The sequence below is a fragment of the Nematolebias whitei genome, chromosome 18, assembly GCF_014905685.2.
Source record: "Nematolebias whitei isolate Nwh7 chromosome 18, NemWhi1, whole genome shotgun sequence".
Taxonomy (NCBI): domain Eukaryota; kingdom Metazoa; phylum Chordata; class Actinopteri; order Cyprinodontiformes; family Rivulidae; genus Nematolebias; species Nematolebias whitei.
The window spans coordinates 38625945-38651904 of NC_056515.1; the positions used below are offsets into that span (position 1 = coordinate 38625945).

General features: G+C 42.8%; 1 protein-coding gene across 1 annotated transcript in view; it reads right to left on the bottom strand.

The window, feature by feature from the left end:
- The window catches only part of ehmt1b (euchromatic histone-lysine N-methyltransferase 1b), a 33818-nt gene extending 8616 nt beyond the window's left edge, over positions 1–25202 (bottom strand). The window contains exons 1-13 of the mRNA XM_037692485.1: positions 25149–25202; positions 10484–10565; positions 9907–10409; positions 6807–7002; positions 6570–6718; positions 5309–5467; positions 5098–5151; positions 4898–4997; positions 4724–4822; positions 2291–2568; positions 1983–2215; positions 1687–1908; positions 437–519 (exon numbers count right to left, since the gene is read on the bottom strand). Coding sequence (XP_037548413.1) covers positions 437–519; positions 1687–1908; positions 1983–2215; positions 2291–2568; positions 4724–4822; positions 4898–4997; positions 5098–5151; positions 5309–5467; positions 6570–6718; positions 6807–7002; positions 9907–10409; positions 10484–10565; positions 25149–25169 — 2179 coding nt within the window. The 5' untranslated portion in view covers positions 25170–25202. The remainder of the gene's footprint in view (positions 1–436; positions 520–1686; positions 1909–1982; positions 2216–2290; positions 2569–4723; positions 4823–4897; positions 4998–5097; positions 5152–5308; positions 5468–6569; positions 6719–6806; positions 7003–9906; positions 10410–10483; positions 10566–25148) is intronic.
- Between the last annotated feature and the right edge of the window lie 758 nt (positions 25203–25960).

The following is a 25960-nucleotide window of genomic DNA, read 5'->3' on the forward strand; positions in this document are numbered from 1 at the left end:
ATGCAGCAGGGGGGCCCCAGCCCCTTTACAAGAGATGCAGCAGGGGGCCCCAGCCCCTTTACAAGAGATGCAGCAGGGGGGCCCAGCCCCTTTACAAGAGATTGAGCAGGGGGCTCCAGCCCCATTAAAAAAAACGAAGCAAAAGAAAAAAATGCTGGAACTGCTGCAAAAGCCAGCAAGATAGCTGCGGAGATGAAGGACGGGGCAGACAACAGTGATTGTGAGGGCTGGTGCTCAAACTATGCAAAAAAAAGCGACCTGTAGGCCGAAAACTACAGTAGTAGACTAAAATAGTTACAAAAAGAAGCGGAAGTCCCCCCCAAAACACACAAAAAAGATCTTCAAAAGCTTTAATCGTTGCTCAAATCACTTTAAAAGATCAGAAGAACGTCTGTCGAGGAAAAGATGAAGATCTGAGGGTGAAGGTTTGACGTACCCAGCATGTGCACCACCCTCTTCAGCTCTCCTTGTTTGGCCGAGAGATAAAGTTGCTTCGGGTGAAAGCGAAGTTTCTTAGGTCTAACAAGAAAAAAATAATTAGTTTTTGTCATTTGCACTGAACAAAAACACAAACGCAACACTTATTTTTGCTCCCATGTTTCATGAGCTGAACTCAAAGATCTAAGACTTTTTCTAAAAGGTCTTTAGGCCGACCACAATAAAAGGCCACTTTAAAATCTGCAGTTTCATCACAGCACAGTGACGCAGACGTTGCAGGTTTTGAGGGAGCGTGCAGATGGCATGCTGACTGCAGGAATGTCCATGTTCAGAGAATTTGGCAGCACATCCAACCGGCCTCAGACCACATGTAACCACACCAGCCCCCGTGTTCATTGTCCATAACACCTGCCCATACCATAATCCCACCGCCACCATGGGCCACTCTGTTCACAACGTTGACATCAGCAATCTGCTCATTCACAAGGTGCCACGCAGTCTGCCATGTTCCCTGTGGAGAGAACACCTCTCCAACGTGCCATACATCATCAAATCTGTCCACTCAAGTCGGTTACGATGAACTGCAGTCAGGTGGAGGCCCCGATGAGGACGCCCAGCATGCAGATGATTGGTGAGACACTTGGTGCAGAAATTATTTGGTCATGCAAACAGATTGTTGCAGCAGCTGTCCAGGTGGCTGGTCTCCAACCATCCTGGAGGTGAAGATGCTGGACGTGGAGGTCCTGGGCTGGTGTGGTTACAGGTGGTCTGTGATCGTGAGGCCGGTTAGTTGTACTGCCAAATTCTCTGAAACACCTTTGAGACGGCTCACGGTAGAGAAACGAACATCGAATCAGTGGACATTCCTGCAGTCAGCATGCCATCTGCACGCTCCCTCAAAACGTACATCTGTGTCACTGTGCTGTGATGAAACTGCACATTTCAGAGTGGCCTTTTATTGTGGTCAGCCTAAAGCACACCTGTGCAACAATCATCCTGTCTAATCAGCCTCTGGATATGCCACACCTGTGAGGTGGATGGATCATCTCAGCAAAGGAAAAGTGCTCATTAACAGATTTACACTAATTTATGAACAAGATCTGAGAGAAAAAGATATTTTAGAAAAAGTCTTAGATCTTTGAGGTCAGCTCATGAAAAACGGGAGCAAAAACAAAAGAGAGTTGCGTTTATATTTTTATTGTGTATATAAAATAAAACAAAGTGTGACTCTGCAGCGGTCAAGCTTACTTCTCCATGTCCAGAGCAGCCAGGATGCTCTCCAGAGTTTCCCTCGGTGCTCCCGACAGGAGCGCAGGAGGGCTTGTGGTTCCCGTCCCGGCCTGCAGAGAGGTGGTCCTGGACGACCCGGGAACAGCCGAGATGTCGAGCTCATGAGAGGAGGACGAACGTACGGAGAGCGAACTGTCGGCCCTGCCGCTGACTTCAGCCACTGGAGCCAAATAAGAAGAGCTGAAATCCAAAGAGAAGAGCTCGTGAGTTTACTTCTGAGTCCTGAAGATCGCCTAAAGCAGATGGTACGTTACCTTCCGGTGGTCGTGTCCGCCCGGCCCTCGGAGGCCCCCGGCGTGGCCGGACCATGTGCGAGGGCCTCAGGAACTGTGGAGGTGGTGTCAGCCTTGGCGATGGTGACCTCCTTGGCTTTGCTGGCCTCTTCTCCACAGTGAGGACAGAAACTCTGACCTTTCAGCACCGAGGCGCAGGCCCAGTGGAAACGGTGCGAGATGCAGATGTCTGGTTGGCACTCCATGAAGGTTCCCTGGAAAACAAGAGAACGCAAAGTTGACCCACAGTCAGCGACGGAACGGAGAAGTTACAACGTGCGAAGACCCACCGCTCTGCAGAAGAAGCCACAGCCGGGACAGCACTGGTGCTTCACCATGCCGCTGCGGTGGTCCTCACACAGAACCAGCAGCTGAACGGAGTTGGAGGGACGCATCATCTCGTGCTTCAAGACGGCGCTTTGGCAGCGAGTTAGCTGCCCGTCGACGCTCTCTGTGGCCATGCACTTCCTGTCTGCCAGGATGAGGATCTCTCGGCTTTTCGGCGTCTCCATGCGGCAGCTGCAGAGCGGGAGCTCCTGAGACTCCTCGATGGCTGACACTGAAGTCTCTGAAAAGAAACCAAATTAACTTCTTGAATTCAAAACTTTTAAATTCAAAAGTTTTAATCAAAGACAGTCCAGTAAGGACCTTTTAAAGAATGACTGATAGTAGCTGGTGAACAATAATCGTGAGAAGGTCTTGAAACTTCGGTGGGACTCTCAACTCCCGAGTCTCAGAGGTTCACAGCCTCATCACTTGAGTTTGGAACAGGTTCAAAATATTTTCGCGATCAAAATGATCAAAGTCTTCATAGGCTTCTCCAACCGGCCTAAAACTCCAAGTGCCTCCAAATTGTCTCCAAAGCACTAAAGGTGACGCCTGCAGGCAGCTCTCCTCTGACGGAAAACATCCGAGGCAGAAGTCCAGCTCTAAAACACGCTGATAATAAATACTGATAAACTGGTTAAAATCTGAAGATCTTCCTTTCTAAAGTCTATTCCAGTAAATAAAATCATAACTGTTGAGGTGGCTGCCGAGGAGAACAAAGAAAAAGTTTTAAAGAGTTATGGCGGGCACACGTTTGTATAAGGAGCTGGAGGAGATAAAACAAATTAAATTATGACTTATGAAAAGCCAGAAGAGATTTTTTCTTAGATTGTACCTTTACCTTTCAACAGGTGTATAAAAACAAATGCATTTAAAAACCTGTTCAGTCAGTTTGACACTGAGGCCAGATGCAGGACTCGCATCACATGGTGCGTCCAAATGTCCTCAAAATGAGCCATAATGATGTTATTGTATAGATTATAATTAATTTTATAAGCGGTGCTCACAAAAAAAACAGCTCGAGAGTTTTCAAAGCTGGTCACTCAAAACTCCGATGACTCGTTGACGTGGTCACAAACGAAGTCCGTCAGTCTGTCTGCAGCAGAAAACATATTGTGTCTCAGTCTGAAGGTGATAACAGCCCGTGCTTTAATGAATCCCGTTCGGTTTAAAAAGAATAACCAGGCTGAAAGTACGACCCTATCAATAAACTACTGATAAGGGTTTCTTTAATGGCTGAAACAATCGAAACAGCTGTGGGTCAAAACAAAAACTTTTGTTTGGTTTGGATGGTTTTTATTCTTTAACTGTAACACTTTAATTTGAACACATCCGAGTGTTTAAAAGAAAATCTGAGGAAGTCTGGGCAAATGCTTACACAAGGGTCTGTGATATTCAATGCTAGGAATACCACAGAGATTGACAGGTTTAAAAATTTAATACTGTATTTTCTGGCGTATAAGTCACACCTTTTTACATAAATTAGCATGCCCGCGACTTATACAGCAAAGCGACGCATTTATGTTTTTTTTACCATATTTATAACCACATTTGTGGCCGAGATCAGATGATTTTATTCAGTCCGACATGGAAAATATTGAACACTACCATTTTCAGCCACTAGAGGGCGCTCAAATAATATGGCAAGCCAAGTGTCTCAACCTATTAATGAGCCACTTGGCTTGCCATACAGAGCCACCTTCATCTCGCTCCAGAACTCCTTGAGCAAAACGTCAAATCAGCTGCATTTCACCGCGCCGCCCAGAAGCGCAGCTGATTTGACTGTTAAAAGTGCATTTATTAAGGAAAAGTTAGACTGAGACACACCTTTACTATAATTTCAAGCAAACAAATAATTGTTTTAAGTGTTAATCTTGTTAAAGTCCTCCCGTGCACGCTCCCGCGGCCGTCATTTGGCAGCCAATCGATTTTTGGCACAACACCGGCCCACGTTTCCAGGTTGTCAGCGGTGACAGATGCGACGTATACGGTGAAGCAACTTTTTTTTTCTTCCACTTTATTAGACATTTTTGAACTGATGCGACATGTACGGCAGAAAATACGCAACTATTGACAAGTTATTTCACTGGTTACACTGTCCTGGTAACGGATGCGCTTCATGCCCAGGTAGAGCCGATTACATTTGGAAAAAAATGTAAACTTTAGGTCTAATTACGTTCCTCCGTTGTCCAAAAAATGTTGCCATTATTCTTTCGATGCTTTGTTTAGCAACTCCTTCAAGACTTTTGAAATGGGCCAAAATCAAGAAACAGAATGAAGTAAAACTATAAAAACGATAATAAAAGTGTTATTTTTGAGCTCTGCTGCATTGAAGGAACACCTCAGCGTGTCGTAAAAACAGATTGAACTGGTCTGCTGCTTTCTGCTGAGCTCACCGTCACTGGGAGACGTCTTGCCGAGACTGGGCGACTCGAACGGGAGATCCTGTTTGTCCGAGTGAGCTGAAGTCTGAGGCTGAACTTCCGTCTCCGGTTCTGGACACAAGCAGTGACCGGTAAGGAAACGCGCCGCAGTTTTAGAGAAAAGTTGCATACGTTAAGAATATTAACCTTTGCTGATCATCCTCCTTTTCCGTTTCCTGGAGGGGCGGAGCCAAGCGCTGTCGGCTTTCGCCTTCTTTTTCAGCTTCTTCAGAGCGGACTCGGTGCTCTGAGGCGGACAGACGGGAGATTATTCAGAACTTCTGCTTTGTCCTCAGACGACAGACGAGAGTTACGTTTCTGGACAGAAGACGGTAAGAAGGTCTTACCAAGTCGGACTCTGCGCCCTCCTCTTCGTCAGACTCGTCAGACTCCTGATCATCCTTCACCAAAAATAAGATCAGCAGCATTTTAAAAACAGATAAATTACTAAACATTTGCACAACAAAACAAAACAACTCTGAAGTTGGACACTTAAAAAAACAACCTCGACCCGTCAGGAGAATTTAAAGACAAGATGGACAAAGTTTCCACTCCCACCTGATTCATGGATCCAGATGTTTCCTGGACGGCAGCAGCAGGTTCTCCAGCTCGCTGCTGCCGCCGCCGCTCTTCGTCCTCAGACTCCGCCTCTTCCGACTCTTCCTCCTCAGATCTGTTTCCAACCTTCTCCCCGTTTACATTTGCCACCTCTTTCACCTGGACGGCGGGAAACGTATCAAAACATGGTTCAAAGCAAATCAAACGCTGAGACCGAGGTGGTCAGAATCAACCGTTCCTTATTCCAACCAGAGTTCCTCACACGACTCAAACCCATCGACAAACTATAGCAATGGCCCGGACAAGCAAAGACTTCTGACCTTGATTTGTGACCTTGACATTGGAGCTGGGGTGATGAGAAGTGTACAATACACTGTCTAGTGATGAAGCATAAATGTATAAAGTTATCGCCTAAACGAGAGAAAGTTTGCGCACGTTTGGAGACTAAACCGTGCATTCGTCTTTCGATGGGCGCCTAATAAGAATCTGAACTACCGTAATGTCCGGACTATAAGCTGCTACTTTTTCCACACGCTTTGAACCTCGTTGTTTATACAATGCTGCAGATAATTTATGGATATTTTGTTTGGCGGGCTAACGAGCTTCAAGCCGTTACAACATTTAGCCTCGTCACACCGGGCGCTCACACAGCTGCACAACACACGTCTCTGTTGGGATGTCGGTCCTCGTGACTCAGTGAGACTGCCTGTATAAATAAAGGCTTAAATAAAATAAATTTTAAAAAAATCAGCCCAGTGAAATGACTGAACAGGTCACCAATGAAACTTTGAATTACCGTAACTCAAACGCACTCGCACTAATCTTCAGATCGGTTATTTTGCTCTTTCAAGTTAAAGGCGCTCGATCTGCCGAAGGAGGAAACGGAGCTGCTGCACGTGAGCTTGGCGCCAACGAATCGATGGCGAGACGGCGGCGAGAAGACGGCGATCAGTGACTTTTCCTGGTAGGCTACTGTATTTATTACTTTTTAACAAGCCGTGTTACAGGTACTGTTGAGAAAAATAAAATTTACTGTACGTATTAGTTTATGTTACTGTTATTCATTTATCAGAATTAACAAAAGTTTAAAAAAATAATGTGTGTAAATATCTCATTACAACGTGGACACCCTCAGCTTATAGACCATCACGGTCTATACATGTACGAGTTTTATTTTTAATTTTGTGGGCGTGGCTTGTTTTCGGGTGCGCTCAATAGTCCGGAAATTACGGTATTTCTTTAATAAATGAGGAGCCCAGACCTGTGGGATCTTCGCAGACTGTTGTAGCTGCTTAAACATCTCCAGCATGGTTCTTTGCTTAAGAACTTTGGTTTTCTTCTTGGGCACCAGGCTGTACATTCCCATCCTCCTCCTCTTCTTCCGAGATGAAAACCCACCGGCGTACGGTCCTACAGCGGGAGAAAACACCACGCGCCGTCACATCCAAACGCGTTGGATTCTGAATCCCAGCGGTGAAGTCAGTCGTTCGTGTCTCACCTAAATGGAGCTTGGCAGGAGCTGGTGAAGCTGAAGGAGCTGCTGGTGAAGCCGCTTGCGCTGAAGCGGGCCTGTCTGGTGGGCTCAGAGGTAGATGGTTCAGAACGGATGGCGGCTGCGAGGAACTCTGAACGTCCGGCACGAGCTGAGACTCCAGTTTGGCACTCTTTGCTTGTCTTAATTCTCTGTTCAGGAGCTGCAGGCAACAAGAACACAAAGACTTTAGGACCACGTCTCTTCAGTTCCTACAAACACACACCTCCGTAAAACCTGCTTCGGCAGACTCGCTCGCTCCTCCTTTGATATTTTTTAGCTTTTAGCTACTTTTAGCCAGGCGTTTACTAATATTAGTCAGAAATTCTTTATTTTCGTTCACACCACATGTGGTGGGATAATAATAGTAATATTAGAATAATATAGATAAGAATAATATTAGAATATTAGTTTTGCTAGATTTAGCTTAAACCTATATTTTGCTACATTTAGCTAGTGTTTTAAACCGTTAGCTTTAAGCTAGACTTTTGCTTCTCGGACTTTAAATACGTTTTTCTTCCTTTCAACCACTACTTTTAGCTTTTGACTAGACCCGTTGCTACTTTTAAGTTTCATCTAGTTTTCAGCTACTTTTAGATTGTGATTTTTATTTAAGCTTAAAGCTAGACTTTACATTTTTAGGCCGTCTAGTTTTCTGTTTTAGCTTTTACCTAGGCATTTGTCACTTTTTGTTAAAAGTGATTGTTTTGCTACATTTAAGAAGCTGTTTGCAACTTTTACCTTTGTTCCAGCATTTTGTGACTTTAGGCATCGTCTAGTTTTTCTTCTACTTTTAGCCTTGAGCTAGCTTTTTGCTACTTTTAGATGATTAATTCAAATGATATGCTGCACAGATGTAAAAAAAAAAAAACCTGTCTGCATACATGTTATATGAAATAAATGTGGGCAAATGTTTTATTAAATCCTTTTTCCCCAAAAACTTTAGCTTCTTTTTTGCAACATTTAGCTAGTGTTTTGCTGCTTTGAGCATTTAGCTTATGTTTGGTTTCTTTTGCCTTTTAGTTGGCGCTTTACTCGTTGTACACGTTAACCTGTGTTCTGCATTTTGTTTGTAACTAGCCTTTAGTCACTTAGCTTTCGCCTAGTTTTTTTATACTATTAACTATGAATCAGTCATTTGCTACATTTTAGCTTTTAGCCAGCCTTTTGCCACTTTTGGACCTCATCTAGTTTTTGCTACATAGAGCGAAGATAAATTTTACACAACACGTTCACCAGACCTACAGTCGTGGTCAGAAGTTTCCATCAGCTCTGTTGTTTATTTATTTTATTTTGGGCTTTCAATTATTTATTTTAAACGTTTTAGTTTTTTCCAGGGTGGAAAGATTAAACAACGGACAACTTCAAATTAAAAAACAAGAATTCGGTTCGTAAATTTGAATTTGTTGAGGATTTCTTTGATCCGCACTCAACTCAAAATCCAGACTAATATACGTTCACACACTCCGACTAACATTTGGTAAATGGTCCTTTGTAGGTAGTCGTCCACTTGAGCCCCATAGCATGATGCTACCACCACCATGCTCGACATTGGTACAACGTTCTTAGGTTTAAAATTCCGACTCTGTCCCGCCCGTCACCTTTTCCCCAGGAGACGTTTGGCTCGTCCATTGAACTCATAGTTGTGTCTTTTGGAGGCGGGGCTTCTTCCTTGCTCCTCTTAGTTCATGGCGATGTGAAACTGGCGTCACTGCGGTTTCGTTTGGACCTTGGTGGTTCCCCGAGTCATCCCTGAAGATTTTTACCCATTTCCTTCATCTGATGGTGACAGATGAGTGTCGGTAAATCCAAAGAGTGCCGTCATTCATTTTTATGCTGAGAAAAGAAAAACCACCAGCTGCGTGTGGTCACGCTCACCAACGGGTTAACAGACCTGGGTTTTGTTCAATTTAAAAAATAAATAAATAAACCTTCTGGAACCTTTAGCTGTTTTTCCATTGTCCATCAGTTTGCTTCAACTTTACTTGGACGAGGTGCTTTTTCATAGAACTTGGGAGTGTCCAAGCTCTTAAATAGGAGTCCGTTTGGACGGTCCAAGTTCTGTAGTCAGCAACAAGCACTGCAACTCCTCATAGTACTGGTTTACGTGTTGCCATTTTTATTGATAAATTATAGATTATAGAAAGTAACAGTTCAAATAAATCATTAAAAGCCCAAATGAACGACTTAAGTGACTCAAAGCTTTTGACTGCAGCTGAATGTCTTCAAGACTTTGAAGGCAGATCAAATTTAAACGTCTTTAAATCAAAGGTTTGCAAATGTAACGCATAAACAACAACACAGCCACGTGTGCAGGTTCGTATGGAAAACAAAGCTTTCTAACTTTATTAAAAGCAAAACAACTGGAAAAGGCAATTAACAGATTAGATAATTTACTATAAAATTGCAATTGGGATTTATTTTATTCTAAATTTAATCACTTTTTAACACTGAAAACATCACATTACAACAACAGAGTCCTGCTGCGCGTGTAAACACGAGCACGAGTCGGTCGTAGTCTCCATCTCACGGCACGCTTTATTATTTACAGCTCAACTTCTGTACTTTAACCATGGACGGAGTTTTAAACGAGCTTAGTCTTTCTTTGGGTTTATTGTTATGTAGATATTTTAGTTTTCTGCAACTCAACAGACGTGTCTTTTTAAAACTGTTTGTATAAACGATGCCGAGACGGAAAAGAACCAGACTTGATCTTGTAGATGAAGCGGGAAACTAAAGGAAAACTCGTTTCTTCGCCTCACAATCACGCTGTAGCTTTACACTAGCTACATCAACCAGAAAAACTATATTTCTCAGTCATGGTGAACGAAACTCATAAATACAAGAAGAAACTAACAAGTTGTCTGCGCCTTCGGTTCATATCTAACCCCAACTGATCTGAATGAGTTAGACGCTCCATCAGAAGGTTAAAGCGAGTTCCTTCCATTTTTCTGCAGAAGTTGGTTAAATATTATTAAAAAATGTGGCTGGAAATCTTTGCAAGACATTAAATTGTTAACGTTTGAGATTAAGTGAGATTATATGCGATGTAAAAGAGAATCTCTACCTTCTGAGCCGGGCTGACCGCAGGTCTGGACATGGTCTTTCGGGCTCTGTGCACGGTAACGGGCGCTGAAGTCGAGACAGGAGATGAAGCGGGGCTATTTTTAGTCTCCGATGTCCCCTGTCCCAACAAAGTCCCAGTACTAGGGGCAGTCCTTAAAGCACCTGGACTCGGCGCACCCCCTGCTGATGCCGAGGCGTCGAGGAGGGGTTTGGCTGTTTGATCCCCGGCCGGCGAGCCCGAAGGCGACCCGTTAGTCCTGTGAGGGGAAACTCCCGAACCCGCAGCTTCCTGCGGCTGCTTAGTGAGAATTAATCCGTTGCTTCCGGTAACAGAAGCGTGCGGGGGCTCCGTGTCTGATGTGCCATTTTCATTCAGCAACGGAACAGTCTTATTGTTGCTCGTCAGCAGGTTCTTGTGCGTCGTGTCGTCGCAGTCGGTGCCGTTGAGCATCGCCTCTGCTGCAACTGGAGAGGCCAGCTTTGCCGCTACCATTCTGTCTCCGTCTGGTCAACAGAAACAAAATGATTACAAGGGAATAAAACGTGAACAAACCCTCGATGTTCATCTGAACTCTTACCTGTCTGCTCCTCTTCACCGATTGGAGGATCGAGTTCCTCCTTTTTGAAGGATGCAACATTATCCACGGCTAGACCAGCGGGCTGATGAAAGAACAGACATTTAAGATTATTTATATTATTTAGCAGAATAATGGATTATATATCCAGTTATTTTGTTCAACAAGTCAAATAAAGCTTAAGGTATATTTAAATAAGGACTGCTTTGACATCTGAAAACACTCAATACAAAATCAACCCTGAAACAAGTCCTGGGCTCATCATTTGGGTTAATTTATTAGCAAATCGGTCCCTTTATGCATTGAAAACTCTGTAATAACCACTTTCTTTGTGCTTTTTCCATGATGTCATTTTTAGAGAGAGACTGCACGGTAAGACAGGAAAATGGAGCTACCCCTTCAACTTCCATTGTCATTTTTCTAAAAAGCAGTTTCAAAAGAAATCCGTCACCCATCAGTCATTTGCTACTTTTAAGAGGAACAAACAGGAAATGCAACACCACCTGAGCACACTGTCAAACCTTCAGGGGAAAAACAGCCCTGGAGGATCTGAGGAGGGATGGAAGACGGCGTGAACACATGCAACGCTTCGTCTCCCTCTTCCATCTTTGGCTGCGTTTTCAGGTAACAATCAAAAGGAGGCAGATCACTCTGACCTGGAACAACGTCCAGTGAACAACAAGTCGTCTCCGCCTCATGTGAGGCTTGTTCCCGGCAGAATAAAGGCCGTTACGCAGACACGTGAACTGAACAAGGGGGCAGGGAGGGTCACATCTAGAGAGAAGTGCAAAGCAGGTGTTCTTCCCCAGTCGTGCACACTGAAGGAGGCAGAGCCAACCGAAAGCTGATTGAGCCCCACGGTCTCCTCTGATTTACCACACGGTGAGAGCCTGCATGCAACCGAGACCCCACATTTAAAGAACCTTCAATGAATCACCCTTCGAGCATGCGCTTTGGAGACATGAGCACCCTGTCAATCAGGTCAACTGATCTGCTGGAACAGCAACTGAGGCCATTTCCCAAAGACCAACCAGTCTGTGTGGTGCCACAAGGAAGACCTGTGAGCGTGCAGAGGAGGAGGAACCTTTCAGCTTCCCTTTTTATTGACAGCAAAGCCAACTGAAAACAAAACACCAGCCTCTTCTCTTCCCTCCCCCTAGCGGTGGACATTGGAACCGACACTGAAGACAGAAAGGAGAGATGGGGGAAGGGAGGCAGAGAAAGCTGCCTGCAGATCTCTGCCGCCATTTCGCAACCAGACTGTTTACTGACAGCACGGCCATTGCAGCAGTTTTCCACTAGATGGGGATTGAATGGGTCTGAGGACTGTGGATGGGGGATACTGAACAAAGCTCCAAATGTGAAGCCAAAGCTTTAAGACACGAACACCAACCTTAAATGACTCATTAAAAACATTAAAAAAAGATGTTAGACTTGGGCCGAAGCTGCAGCCACGGCTTCAGAATACACAGATTCAGATTTCTCTGTACAGAAATGTGAATGTTGTGGAGAAAAGGCTCCTGGTGTTCCTGGTTCAATCCCTCACTGTCTCGTGTGGACCTGGTATGTGAAGGTCTGGGCATTCACGTTAATGTGGCCTATCTTTAGATCTGTTCCAAGAGACCTGAAAACAAACCAGAGCTACCTAACACAGGGCGTCACACAAGCAGACTTTACACCAGCAGGAGCAACAGCCAAATGACTTTCTTTCTTGCCTTCAATGGGTTCTGAGGAAATGACACGATCCGTTATCTTACTGGTCTGAAATTCAACCCCTTACACAACCGCATGATAAGAAGCCGTCAATCCGACAAAGACAGACGACAAAGGGTTTTTATTTCCAGGAACTTGAATATTCAGTCTTGTTTGCAGTGCCATCCTTTATCTCCAACCTTCAAAAGCCAAACTACAGAAAAAACTAAATCGAACTACGACAAAAAAAAACAAAAAAAACCTCAATCTCCAGCTTTACGTGAAAGATCTGCAAAAGACAAGCACAATTATAGAAATGTGTTTTGTCAAATTTCTGATGCAACTAGCATTAATTGAAGGAACACCAACACGTACTGTAAACCGCCTTGCACACCAGCTTACCCTGCTGGTGCTCAGATTATGTGTTGGGCATCAGGCTCAGCTACAACCACACCAAATCTTAGCTGAATATTGGTCAAACTGACTGCGTTATAGCCCTTTTTCCTTCGTTAAGGTCGATTAAAAGTGGCTGCCATCGCATTTAAGGTCAACTCCAAAAGGTTAATTAGTTGTAGATGTATATCCAGTGATTAGAGTCAGAGTTTCATTCAAATCCATTCATTGGTTTATGAGACATTTTCCAACAGACATAAATGAACAGATGGACAGGCCTACTCAAATACAAAGCTTGTAAAACATGGATGATAACATTCAAACGGGCCAAAACGCAGATGATATGAAAGAGGAAGAAAGCACCAGGAGGCTGCAGTGACTTCGGGAGATCTTCCCGACATGCAGTAAATGTTCAGAACATGGCTGCTTTGTTATTCCCCGATAAGTTCTCTCCACACATCGAACTCTTGATGTCCTGTTGACAGAACAGCCCTGGCAACACTGAACAACATTAAAGACTTCCAATTGAAGAGCGCAGTTTCTGAGAAGTGAATCCTAAAAACTGAAGAGAGCACCTGAAAGACAAGACGGCCACAGATGGAAAAGGAGCAGGTGAGGAAGACCAAACCAATTCCAGCCAACCAAGAGTGAAGTGAAGCCAACGTGTCTTTTCTCCAGGAAGCATCATACCTGCTTTCTTCTCATGGCCTCCATTGAGGAGAAGAAGGCGTCAGAGGGAGAGTGAGGGAGGGAGAGTGGGTTTGAGAGGAAGAGGGATGGGAGAGGGGGGAGGAGAGAGCGCCAGAATGTGCCGAACAAACTGCTCCTCTTTTCCTTTTCTTTCGCCCGCATGCACATTCACCTCGCCGGTCATGTGACCTGTTGGCTCCCTCTGTCGGCTCGCCTCTCCAAAAGGGTCTCCATGGAGCATGCTCAGTCGGTTCACACCAACACCGCTCCATTTCTCGCAACTGGTTGGGCCTTGTTGCCACTGGAGGCGTCCATCGAAGCCAAATCACCAGCTGAAGGCTCGAGAAGCCAAAGCAGAGTTTGGTGCAGGTGCGTTTACCTCTCCCTCAGAGGCCCCTTTACGTTTAGAGTTCACACATTTAACTACACTCAAAGATTTACCGTATAAAAAAAAAAAAAAAATCCTCCAATTCCTTCTAAAAACATTTCAGCATACGTGCTGTGTTTTAGTCTTCTTATGCTGCTTTTACCAACAGCTTAGCCAGTTTCAGCTTTTATTTAGATTTAGCTTTTCCCTATGGTTTTACTAAATTGGTGTTTTAGCAACCGTTTGGTTAATTTGTGCTTTTAAATACAGTTTTGCCAATTTGAGCTTTTAGTTAAGATTTTGCCATTTTAAATCTTTTAGCTTAGCCATTACTAATTTTAGATTTAAGCTACTGTTGTTCTAATTTTAGCTATGAACCACGATTTTACTCACTTTAGATTTATTACTACTTTTAGCTTTAAGCTATTAAGCTAATTTTTGTCTATGGTTTTGCTATCGTGATCTTTTAACTGTTATAATTTTAGCTTTAAGCTACCGTTTTCGTAATTTTAGCTATAATTTACAGTTTTCCTCATGCAAGCTTTTTTACTACTTTTAGCTTTAAGCTAAACGTTTCATACTTTTAGTTTTGAGCTATGATTAAGCTAATTTTTGCCTTCAGCTATGGTTTTGAAATTTGATCTTTTAGCTTTGTTATGATCATTTTAGTTTTAAGCTACCGTTTTCCTACTTTTAGCTTTGAGCTAAAATTACGCTAATTTTTCACTTCAGCTATGGTTTTGCTAACTCAAGCTATTAGCTATGATTTTCGTAATTTTATGTTTCAGTTTTAATTTAGCTAATGTTATTTCTGAGCCATCATGTCGCAAATGATTTGCTTTCAGTTATGATTTTGCTCATTTTTGCCGTCAACTAGTTTTACCAACTAGAGCTTGATGATTTTAGCTTAGAGTTTCTCCAAAAACTAAAATCAAGCTAATGTTTACATTTCAATGCTACCTTTCACAAAAGTCTTGTTCTACTGCTACCTTAGGATGTCGGTAGGCAGGGTGCTCGGTTCTACTGACAGGGCGTGGTGCCCTCTTTGGATAATGCTTTGGTGCTGCTGCAATGAAGTGATGGAGTTGCATTCAGGCCTAAAAAAAAAAAAAAAAAAAAAATCCGACCAGGCCCGGCCCAAGCGTTTTTTTTTTTTTGTTTTCTGAACCAGACCCAATCATTTAGCTGTAATTACAGGCCTGAACCCGAAAGAAAAAATTTTTAATTAAGCTTTTAATTAGTTTGCAAACAAATCAGATTGACATGATACTTTAAAAACGCATTTCAAAGAAAAGAATATATAAGATCTCTTGTTTCATCAAATGGTTATTAACATACTAAACAAATAGCCTAAATTATTATTTTTTTAAATCAACTCTAAAGATAGGCTATTACACAGATGAACAAAAAAATATTTTTAGAGCAAAATTATTTGGAAAAATATAGAACAAGCCTATTTTAATTGAACGCGCTGCTCGCTTCGGGTTTTGTAGATGCTGCTACTTCCTTCACTGTAGACAGCAGGGTGCAGAGACGCACGCGGCCGGTGATCAGCTGATCCATGAGCTTAACAGGATTTTTTTTTTATTTTATTTTTTTTATACCTTTCAACCGGCCGGTCGGACCTACCTCCTCCTCAACAAGTAGATAAACACAAATTTGTATCATACATTCTCATTTAGTTTTCTTGGTGCTGTATGATTCGTAAAACCGTATCTAAAGACTGACCAGGCCCGCCCATCAAGCACATTAATTTTGGCCCGACCTGGCCCGAATTTCGGGTCGGGCCAGGCCGGGCCCGGGTTAGAAAGGACAGCTCTAGCATACGATCCATGCGACCACCAAGTTCCATCCACCTATCCATTATCTTTCACCTTTTTCTTCCTTCTCGGATCACAGGGGACACTAGTGCCCATGTCCAGCTATCACTGTGTGAGAAGCAGGGTACATCACTGACAGGTCTCCAGTCCATCACAGGGCCACTTTTCCATTAGTACCGGTACAGCATGTTTTGACTCGGCTTGTCAAGGTATGAGTTGTGTTTCTATTATAGTTGCAGTAATGGTTCTAATGGGCGGGTTCAGCTCAGAGCCAGCAGGGGCGCACGAGGCTGGGGCCCACCCGAGCCCTAGCCTCGTGTGCTCCTGCGGGTTGGCAGCATGGAGGATCTTCCACGGTGACCGGCGGAGCTCAGAGCCAGGGAGATGACGGCATGCCCTGCCCGGCCTTAGGAAGCTCAGAGGCTCCGGTGGAGAGGACCGGTGGGACTGGCGGAGCTCCATCTGGCTTGCACTGGGTTTTTTTTGTCGTTGGCCACCAGCACAAAAAAAAAAAGCCTGCACTTCAGCATTAGACAATGGTGTGGTCATCATTGTTTTTAAAATCTTAAAAATAGGTCCAGTTGCTCCATGAGTACGAATGATTGCAAATGGCGGATTGTGTTACAAAAGTTTCTAAAAAAAAAAAAATGACTCCACCCCCTGACCAATCAGTGACCGACAGTGTTCTGACATCGTGTTTTAGGGACAGTTCGGCATGGTTGGAACCTCAAAGAAATAGGTACTGACAAAGAGACTGGTTCCACAAACCGTTGCTAGTGGAAAAGGCTTGGAACCGTGCCGAGTCGAACAGTACTGTACCGTTACTAATGGACAAGGGCCAATAGAGACAAATGTGACAAACCACCATTCACTATCTCACACACCTAGGGACAATTTAGAGAAACCAATCCACTTAACATGCATATTTTTGGTCTGTGGGAAGAAACCAGAGTACCCGAAGAAAACCCATGCATGCACAGAGAGAACATGCAAACTCCACCCAGAAAGGCCATCAACTGGGATTTGAACCGAGGCGACCTGCTTGCTGAGAGGCAGCAGCTCTACCAACTGCGCCACGACCACAAAGTTAACGATGACAAACAGCAAAATTTGTATTCAGTGTAAAAAATTAATTAACCACAAAGTCAATCACTAAACTGAATTAGTCATGTTTTGACAACAATACCAGGGAGACGGACACCCAGGTGCTGCGCTCCACATCAGCACTATGCCTCTGTTGGACCCGCAATGTTCTTCAGTTCTGAAAGTCCACGTCCAAGTGGTACGTGACCTGACCATGATATGGTGATTTATGAATGATCAGAGGCAGCATAAAGACAGACTGGTTTCTGTGCCCATTTCACAGCAATGTTTTGTGAAAGAGCTTCTGGTAAGTTCAGCCAAAGGAATGTTAACGTTTAAGCTTCTTATGTGCATTTAGATGAAAAGCCAAACATCTTCTAAAATTAAATAAAAGTCCAGTTGCCTTTGACGCAACTTACTAGGTTGACCTTCTGTTCCACAGTCATTATTACCCAAAAACAGCTTTGGGTTTTGGGACAGTTTAGACTTAACATGTTCATCTGCTTACCATAGACCTGTAATTTCCTGGTTTAAGGATTGGACTGGCGATAAGCCAACAAGTAATTCAGATGCCGTTTACTGAAATATGTTTCAAAACCACCTAGCCAGTGGATACTGTCATATTAGACTACCGCACTTACTTTATAGTAAATAAAATGGCTCCAGTATTATCTTGGAGTATAAAAACGTCAACAGAATACAAAGGGTCAATGCACACATCAGCACTTTAAACCAACTCATGCCATCACTGTACACCATTCTTTCAAACAGATTTGTCACAATACCAACAAAGTCCATGCTCAATAATCCAGGTATACAATCCAACAATTGTCAGTCAGGTCATCTGGACGGTTTCTTTTTTGTGCTGAAACGTTTCACCTTCCATCCAGAAGGCTTCATCATTTGTCACAATGCTTGTTTAACGATGCCCATTTCACATGCATGAGCACTCCACATCGAGTGACTTGGCCAGTCACAACCAAAAATGACTTAAAGAGGAAAATCGTCTTTGCCACCAGAATTATAGTATGGCAGGGGTTTGAGTAAAACCAAGTTTTTCTGGTTTTTAGATTTGCCTCAACTTTTGTTATTCTAACTTTTTGGCAACAACCAAAAAAACGGAACAAGTTAAAGCCTCAGAACTTGATTCCTGAAATCCATCAACGAAGTGTTTAATGTGATGAAGCGTGTAAAGTCATTGGAATATCGCTGAAGCGTGACTGAACTGTTTTAAACTATTGTTGACTTATGGGTTCACAGTTCAACACTAGAATTCAATAAATGGAAATAATCTGCTGGACTGACCGTCTACTCAAAGAAAAGGGAGGACAAAGTTATTTCTAACAAGGAATGTGAAGCAAATTTTGCATTTTGTTGTCCCCAACTAAAAAAGCAACAAAATAGTCCAAATGTGAATGTCCCACATTATCTCCTCTAACAAGCAGGTCTCCTTTGTCTTTGGCACAACCTTGAATGGGAGGTTTGTCAATAGTCTCATTCACAAGACGCCCCAGTCCACCTCAGTTCATTCAGAAGACTCAGAGGCACCAAGGGGGGTCTGAGACACCCTACTTCTATTGCACCTCCACCCCTCCAAGGGAGGTAGTACCAGGCCCAGAACTCTAGACTTCTGAAAAGGTATGCTGGTTTTGCAGCTCAAACTGATTTGAAAAAATGGGACAAAGTGATGACGTACACGTTCAGCGACCACCCAGCCGCAGGACTGAATGATAACGCACTGTAGCTGGACACATTTATTGGAGTAGAAATGTTGGTGCTTTTATCTCTTCTCATTTGCGCAAACAAGTTAGTTTAACCTCATAGATTTCTATATTTTCTAAATTATTTTGAACAATGGCAAACGGGGCCGATTCCGAGAACCACAAACTTCTAGCTTTACGTGCAGAGGAGGAGATGAACAGAAACTTCACCGGCACCGTGTAGGATGGGGTGCTATTGGAGAGGTTAGCTAAACAAATGCAAGCGCGAGGATTCAAGACTCAAGTCACGTCAAAACATAAAACCCTAAAAATATTCCACAAAGTAAACAACCATAACGGTCAAAGTGGTCATGGAAGGATGAACTGGACATATTTTGACCTTTGCAATGACAAAACGTCTGTCCCACATAACGAGTAGAGAAACATGACTAGGAACTTTGAACTTTCTTTGAACCGAGAAAGCTCCTCAGATGAGAAGCGCAACTTCTTCAGTTACAAATAAAGTCCAGTTGTTTTTGCTTTTCATCTTGTTTGGCTTCCCCAGAAGGACCTTCTCAAATTGGTACGGACTACCAAAAACCAAGATTTTCTTCAAAGTTTAGCCTGAACAAACACAAACATCCTTTCTACTACTCAACAGTCAAGGTTTTATTGATAAAGACAAATTAGCATTAGGGTGGAAAATCTTAAAGGATTGAAAACTATTTAAAAGATTTAACCCTTTTGCTACTTTTAGCATTTAGCTAGTATTTTGCTCCTTTAAGCATTGCACCAGTGTTTTAATGATTCTACTCTTTGTGTAATCAATCTGAGTTTTACATCATGAAATGACTGACAATATATTGAACATTTTCATGATATTCATATTTTTTTTTAGATGTACCCAATTTTAGCTGGTGTTTTACTCAACTTTAGCTTTCACCTAGTATTATTCTTTATAGCTAGTAGCTTTATAACTAGTGTTTTACTTCTTTTAGCATTTAACTGGTGTTTTGGTTCTTTTAAAAAGTTTGTCTTTTAGTTTTTAGATACATTTAAACAATTTCAGCTAGTGTTCTAGCTAGCGTTATTTTAGCAAGCAATGGGCTTTCCTTTAGCTTTTACCTAGTTAGTGTTTGGCTTCCTTTAGCCAGTGTAGGGCTTTCCTTTAGCTTTTAGCCAGTGTAGGGCTTTCTTTTAGCTTTTAGCCAGTGTAGGGCTTTCCTTTAGCTAATGCTGCGCTTCCTTTAGTTTGTAGCTAGTCTAAATGCTAAACCTGTCTAAATAAAGGTTGATTGATAGTGTTATGCTTCCTTTAGTTTGTATCTAGTGTTCGGCTTTCCTTTAGTCTTTAGCTAGTGTTGCACATCCTTTAGCCAGTGTTCCTCTTCTGTTCTTGTAGTTTGTTATGCTTTATTTTGTTTTAGCTTTAAACAGTTTAGTTTCAGCTTCTTTAACAAATTTCAGCTAAGTGATTCAGCTTTCAGCAACCACACACCAACCTGCAACAATCCAAAGTGAGGAAAACAAAATGCCCACAAGACGGCTTGTTTTATTGTTATCGTCTTAAAAACACAAAAATAAAAATATCTACAGTGAGGAAAATAAGTATTTGAACACCCTGCGACTTTGCAAGTTCTCCCACTTGGAAATCAAAGAGGGGTCAGAAATTTTGATCTCAGGTGCATGTCCACTGTGAGAGAATCTAAAAAAAATTTTTTTTAAATCCGGAAATCACAATATTTAATTTGTGTGTTACTGCTGTAAATAAGTATTTGAGCACCTGTGAAAATCTATGTTAATATTTGGTACAGTATCTTTGTTTGCAGTTACAGAGGTCAAAGGTTTCCTGTAGTTCTTCACCAGATTTACTGCAGCAGAGATTCTGGCCCATTCCTCCACAGATCTTCTAGATCAGCAGGTTTCTGGGCTGTCGCTGAGAAACAGTTTGAGCTTCGTCCCTCCAAAAACTTTCTACAGGGTTTAGGTCTGGAGACTGGCTGGGCCACTCCAGAACCTTGATCTGCTTCTTACGGAGCCACTCCTTGGTTCTCCTGGCTGTGTGCTTCAGGTCATCGTCATGTTGGAAGACACAGCCACGACCATCTTCAATGCTCTAACTGAGGTGAGGACTCAGCCCAGAACTACACGGGAGGAGCTGGTCAGTGACCTGAAGAGAGCTGGCACCACTGTTTCCAAGGTTACTGTGGGTAATACACCAAGACGTCATAGTTTAAAATCATGCATGGCACGGAAGGTTCCCCTGCTTAAATCGGCACACGTCCAGGCCCGTCTTATTCGTTCGTTCAACCTTTTATTTAAACAGATAATTCACACTGAGCCTCAAAGACTCATTTACAATTGAGACCTTTTTGGACAGACAAAAACGGTGGTTAAATGGACACATGTTGGAGGCGAAAAAAAATCCTATCACTTTTTTTTTTTTTCCTGCCTGAGAAAAAACCCTCTAATATTAAAAAAAAAAAAAAAAAAAAAAAAACTTGCACAAACAGCACTTAGTAACATAGACATTCTGCAGACGGCAATGTTCGTAGATGCTCTTGAGGTCACTGTAAGAGTTCTGATAAGGATGGAATAATCAGCCAATATCCTCCGGTGAGATCCATAAACATTCGAGGTATGTCGAGGAATGGCCAAGAATAACGTCTATGAGAATCCAAGAGTCCTGAAATGATGACACAAGTTTATTCAGCTGGTTTCATCTGGTTATCAGTTGGAAATTCCTCAGGGAGGGGGTGGTGAGCGTCAGATCACATTTTCTCCAGGCAAATTCAGATGAGATGGCCTTCAAGACCAGCCAAGGGAGCCAAATTCAGATAAACACACGGTTGGTTTGGGGACAGGCAGAACTTCATGACATCTACCTTGAGTCTGTGTTGGTAGGCACGTTCCATCGGTGTGGCCATATTATTTTGGACATTTCGGAACAGAGTCAGAGTAAAATCCATCAAAGATCTGATCCATTCAGCCCAAAGCATTTGAGTCTGGATACTCGAGACAAGAACCAAGCCATCATAAAGGCAAGCAGCGTGATCGGGTCCAAATTTGCTGCCGACAACTTCCTTGATTGTAGATAAAACCAGCAACCAGCCAAATCCAAAAAGCAGGAACCAGTTTTTGAAAATCCAATTAGATATGCGTCCTTAAAATCCACAGATGACAGCAGAGAGACACATCATCAAGTCTTCCAGTCGATGAGCTGCGTACTTGCCAACAGGGCAAATCGGCTCACCTAAAGCCTGTCTTCTCTTCAAAGAAATGTTAATTGAGTTGAGGGACCCACTGATCAAAATGTCCATAATTATGGTTCAGAAGATGTGCTTGAGAGGCTCACAAGCAGTTTCACAGACAGCAGCAAAGCGGAGAGGGAGGGGAGAAGCATCCAATCCTGGCAAGAGCAAGTGGTGAACTGCTGAAATCAGGACACGCCCAGGCCCGTCTTAAGTTTGTCCATGACCATTTGGATGATCCAGAGGAGTCATGGGAGAAAGTTCTGTGGTCACATGAGACCAAAATAGAACTTTCTGGTCTTAATTCCACTCGCCGTGTTTGGAGGACGAAGAATGATGAGTACCATCCCTACTGTGAAGCATGGGGGTGGAAGCATCATGATTTGAAGGTGTTTTTCTGCACGTGGGACAGGACGACTGCACTGTATTAAGGAGAGGATGACCGGGGCCATGGATTGAGATTTTGGGGAACAACGTCCTCACCTTTAGTGATGGGTCCAGCAATACCAATGTGTCGGCGCATGCGTCAAGCTCGTAGAGCAAAACCCGTGACGGTGCACGTATCGTTATTAGAAAGTCACATGACCGATACAGGAGCCGTTTCGAACAGACACTGACGCGCCAAACTGTTTATAAGGAAACGTCTGTCAACGGGAGGCATCTGCCAAAAGAAGCTTTGATCTTTTGCCAGTCGTTAAATTTATCAAGAATTATGAAGGAGCTTCAAAACCAAAACAAAAAAGGTTTCTGTCGTGTGAGACCATTTTGATACATCGCCATTTGATTTAATTTTTGTTTTAAATTTTTTAAACATGCTGGCGCAAATTATTGTGCATGTCGGCTCGAGCAATAAAAAAAGTCCTGTTAAGCTTCAGATGGATCAGCTGATCATTACCGGCCGTCTCCGCACCTTCTGTCATCTGTGGTGAAGGAAGTAGGAGCATCACATGGCCGGTTCTAGGCATGGTTACATGAGGGGGCAGGTGGAAATGTGAAGGGGGCATCTTCATCCACACATATTACAGCATAGTCATCGTTTATCATGGACTTTGATTTTCATCGTTATTGACTCGTGTTTTCTTCATGGGATTGAGGTAAAAAGCTGAAATGTTTACACCTACGAGTCAACATTTTCAACCATGAACACTATCAAGCAAAACCAGAGAAACCCACTGACCCATGCTCATCTTGAATGTCTCTGTGGCTGCAACAACAAATACAACATGAAGTCAAGGACACGCACCACAGCTTCTCATCTCAGCACTAATGTACATTTTGTTTAAACAGATCATGTGTCGACTGAGTTTCTTTTTTGTTCATTTTTTCTTTGAGTGACTTGGGATGATATGGCAGCTCTCCCCTTTGATCTGTCAATAAGGCTATTTTGAAATAAATAAAATAAAATCGTGAGGATCACTGCATCATAGGGCCAGGCATGAGAATGAAGTCCCAGATACATCCAGGGTAAACTTGGGTATAGAGCCATTCTACAACTTTGCTTTAATAATTATTTCCTATTAATTTATTCTTTATTTCATTTCTAACCATCAAGCTTCCAGGAAGAAGATGCTGGATGAGGCTTTGCTGAATTTCATCCTGCAGGACTGCCAGCCCCTCAGCTTATTTACAACTTGTTTAAAGAAAAAAATAATAAATAATTTTAGTCCACAAACATCCTCATTCATAACGCGTTATATTTTTACATTCCAATACATGTTCGCATTATTTATTGACTGTATAATCTAAATATATTTTAAAATTAAATGAATATATGAAATAATACAATATAAAATTCAATGACTTAAATTATATTATTGTATCTATGGCATCAAATCAGTATCAGCTGAGTGTCAACTAGGTTGCCTGTAGGGATCTTTAAGTTCCAGCAGGTATCAGTACTCGTTGACACAGTATCAATACGCGCTTCATGACGCCTCATCACTACTCACCTTTCTTAGGATCACTGATACGCCACCAGGTGAGATCTTGCATGGAGCCCCAGTCCGAGGGAGATTGACCGTCGTGTTTAGCTTCTTCCATTTTCTAATAATTGCTCCAACAGTTGATCTTTTTTCACCAAGCTGCTTGGCAGTTGCCCCGTAGCTCTTTCCATCCTCGTGGAGGTCTACAATTTTGTCTCTGGTGTCTTTGGACAGCTCTTTGGTCTCAGCCATGTTAGTAGTTGGAGTCTCACTGATTGTGTGGGGTGGACAGGTGTCTTTATGCAGCTAACGAGCTCAAACAGGTGTTTCTAATTTAGAATAAGAAGTGGAGGTGGACCAACAGGTGTTTGAGGACCAGAACTGATGCTGATTGGCAGCTGTTCAAATACTTATTTGCAGCAGTAACACAAATAAATGATTGAAAAATCTTACATTGAGATTTCTGGATTTTTTTTAGTGGACATGCACCTAAGATGAACATTTCAGACCCTCCATGATTTCTAAAGTGGGAGAACTTTCAAAGTTGCAGGGTGTTCAAATACTTATTGTCCTCACTGTACACGCTTCGAGCGTCTCTTTATTGCAGTACATTTCAGTCTGCACAAGCGTACAGCATTAAAGGCCTGTGGAGCCATATGTTGTGTATTTACTCTCATTTATGGAAAGTAACTCTACACGACCAAATGCAGAACAAATCAAAGGCTCAGTGGTTCATAATTTTATCTGCAACAAAACTGAGCAAACATCAGCAGCGACCTCTGCTGAACACTACAATGCACAGTATATTCATTTACACATTTAAGGGGGGGGGGGTTAAAATAAACTACAAAAAGACAAAAAAAATGCACATTTGAGTGTTTTTTCCTCTATAAGAGCGTTCAGTTTGTTTATATTTTGGCAAATCTTTATTTGTTTTATCATAAATAAAAGCAGCCCGACACAGTCTGCACTAAACTTGCTCGCAGGAGCTTAGAGAAACGACAACAACTTGTTTTTTATCTTGCAAACACAAACACCGGCGTGTGCACGAAGGATGGCTGAGGCGAACAAGTTTCAGGTCGGACAGTGAAGAACCGGTTCGGGGCTGGCGCCTTCATCAGTCCTGAGCCACAAGACTTGGGAGCTCAGAGACGAGAACACCTTCCAACAACCACTCGGTCCCGTTACATTTACATTTAAGGCCAGTTTGTGTCGTTTAAATCGAAAAGCTAAGGGGAAAATCACTGTATGGGGTGTTTTTGAAAGAGTGCCCAGTCTGCTAACTAGCATCGCTGCTAACTAGCCGAACAGCCTTCACGCTCAGCCTCCAGAGAGCCGGTAAAAGACCAGAGAAGCTCAAAACTGCACATATTGATGCGTCAAAATGAAAACTTTCAAACATCTGCGGTTGATTTTTGAAGAGCTAACCGCTGGACACAGCTAGGAGAGTGACATGCGGCCGGACCATGTATGAATGAGCCTCGCAAAGCTGCCCCCAACGCGCCAGCGCCAATCATTCAGGTTCCGGGGCGCAGCATCTTCCTGCACATTCAGTTGTCCTCCGGTCCAGCACAAAAGCTCCAGACTCGGAGCAGGCAACGGGCACTTAGCGGCTAAAATACCCCGCGACACCGACACTTTACCCCCGTACACAGAAACACGCCGGCTGCGGGGGTGACACAAACCCCCCACAGCGCGGAAAAGAGTGCGAAACTGAGAGGAGCTCGGCGTTGATAAAGCTCATACTCACCTCGGTTTCTACCGAAGCCATGGTGCCTGGACGTAAGCTCCGCCCACTCCGCCCGCTGACGTCACATTTATTGATCCGCAATCAGAAACGCCACACCTTGGATTGGAAGCTGCAAAGGTGCTTTACAAATAAAAATGGTAACTTTTATGAGACATTGATGCGGGGTGACAAACTTTAACTAAACTTAAAGTTTTGATGGATAAATTCCACATAAGATGTCAAAGATTTTCCTAAAATTTCTGTTGTTTATCGATGCCACCTTAAAATAAACAATTTAGGCTAGTGTAAACTGACCCGGCTTAAAGCTACCATTATTCATTCATTCATCTATTCATTAATTTTTATACAAAGCCTAATTAACTTAGAATTAATGGGAAAAAAACGTATATAACAATAACCATCTTCATGCTTCTAAAACAGAAATACAGTTAATACAGTATTTTGATTTTTTTTTTTTTCATTCAACCTTTATTTAGACATCCTGATGCATGCTCAATAATCCAGGTAGAAAAATCCCAAAAAGTTCAATCTGGTCCTCTGGACATTCAAAAAAACAAAACAAAGCAAAACAAGAAACGTTTCGTCTCTCATCCGAGAGACTTCCTCAGTCTGAGGTGCTGTATTCAGCTCAGTCTCTTAAATAGCACCTTCTCAGAGTGGATCAACCAGTTTTACTGCTGACAACCAAAACCAGCTGCTCACATGCTCAAGAAGGACCATCAGCCTAACAATGGATCATTAGCACACTGATGGCTGTTTACTGTTCACAGAGGGCTGAGTGATACTAGCAATCACAGCATTGTAAGAGGGGG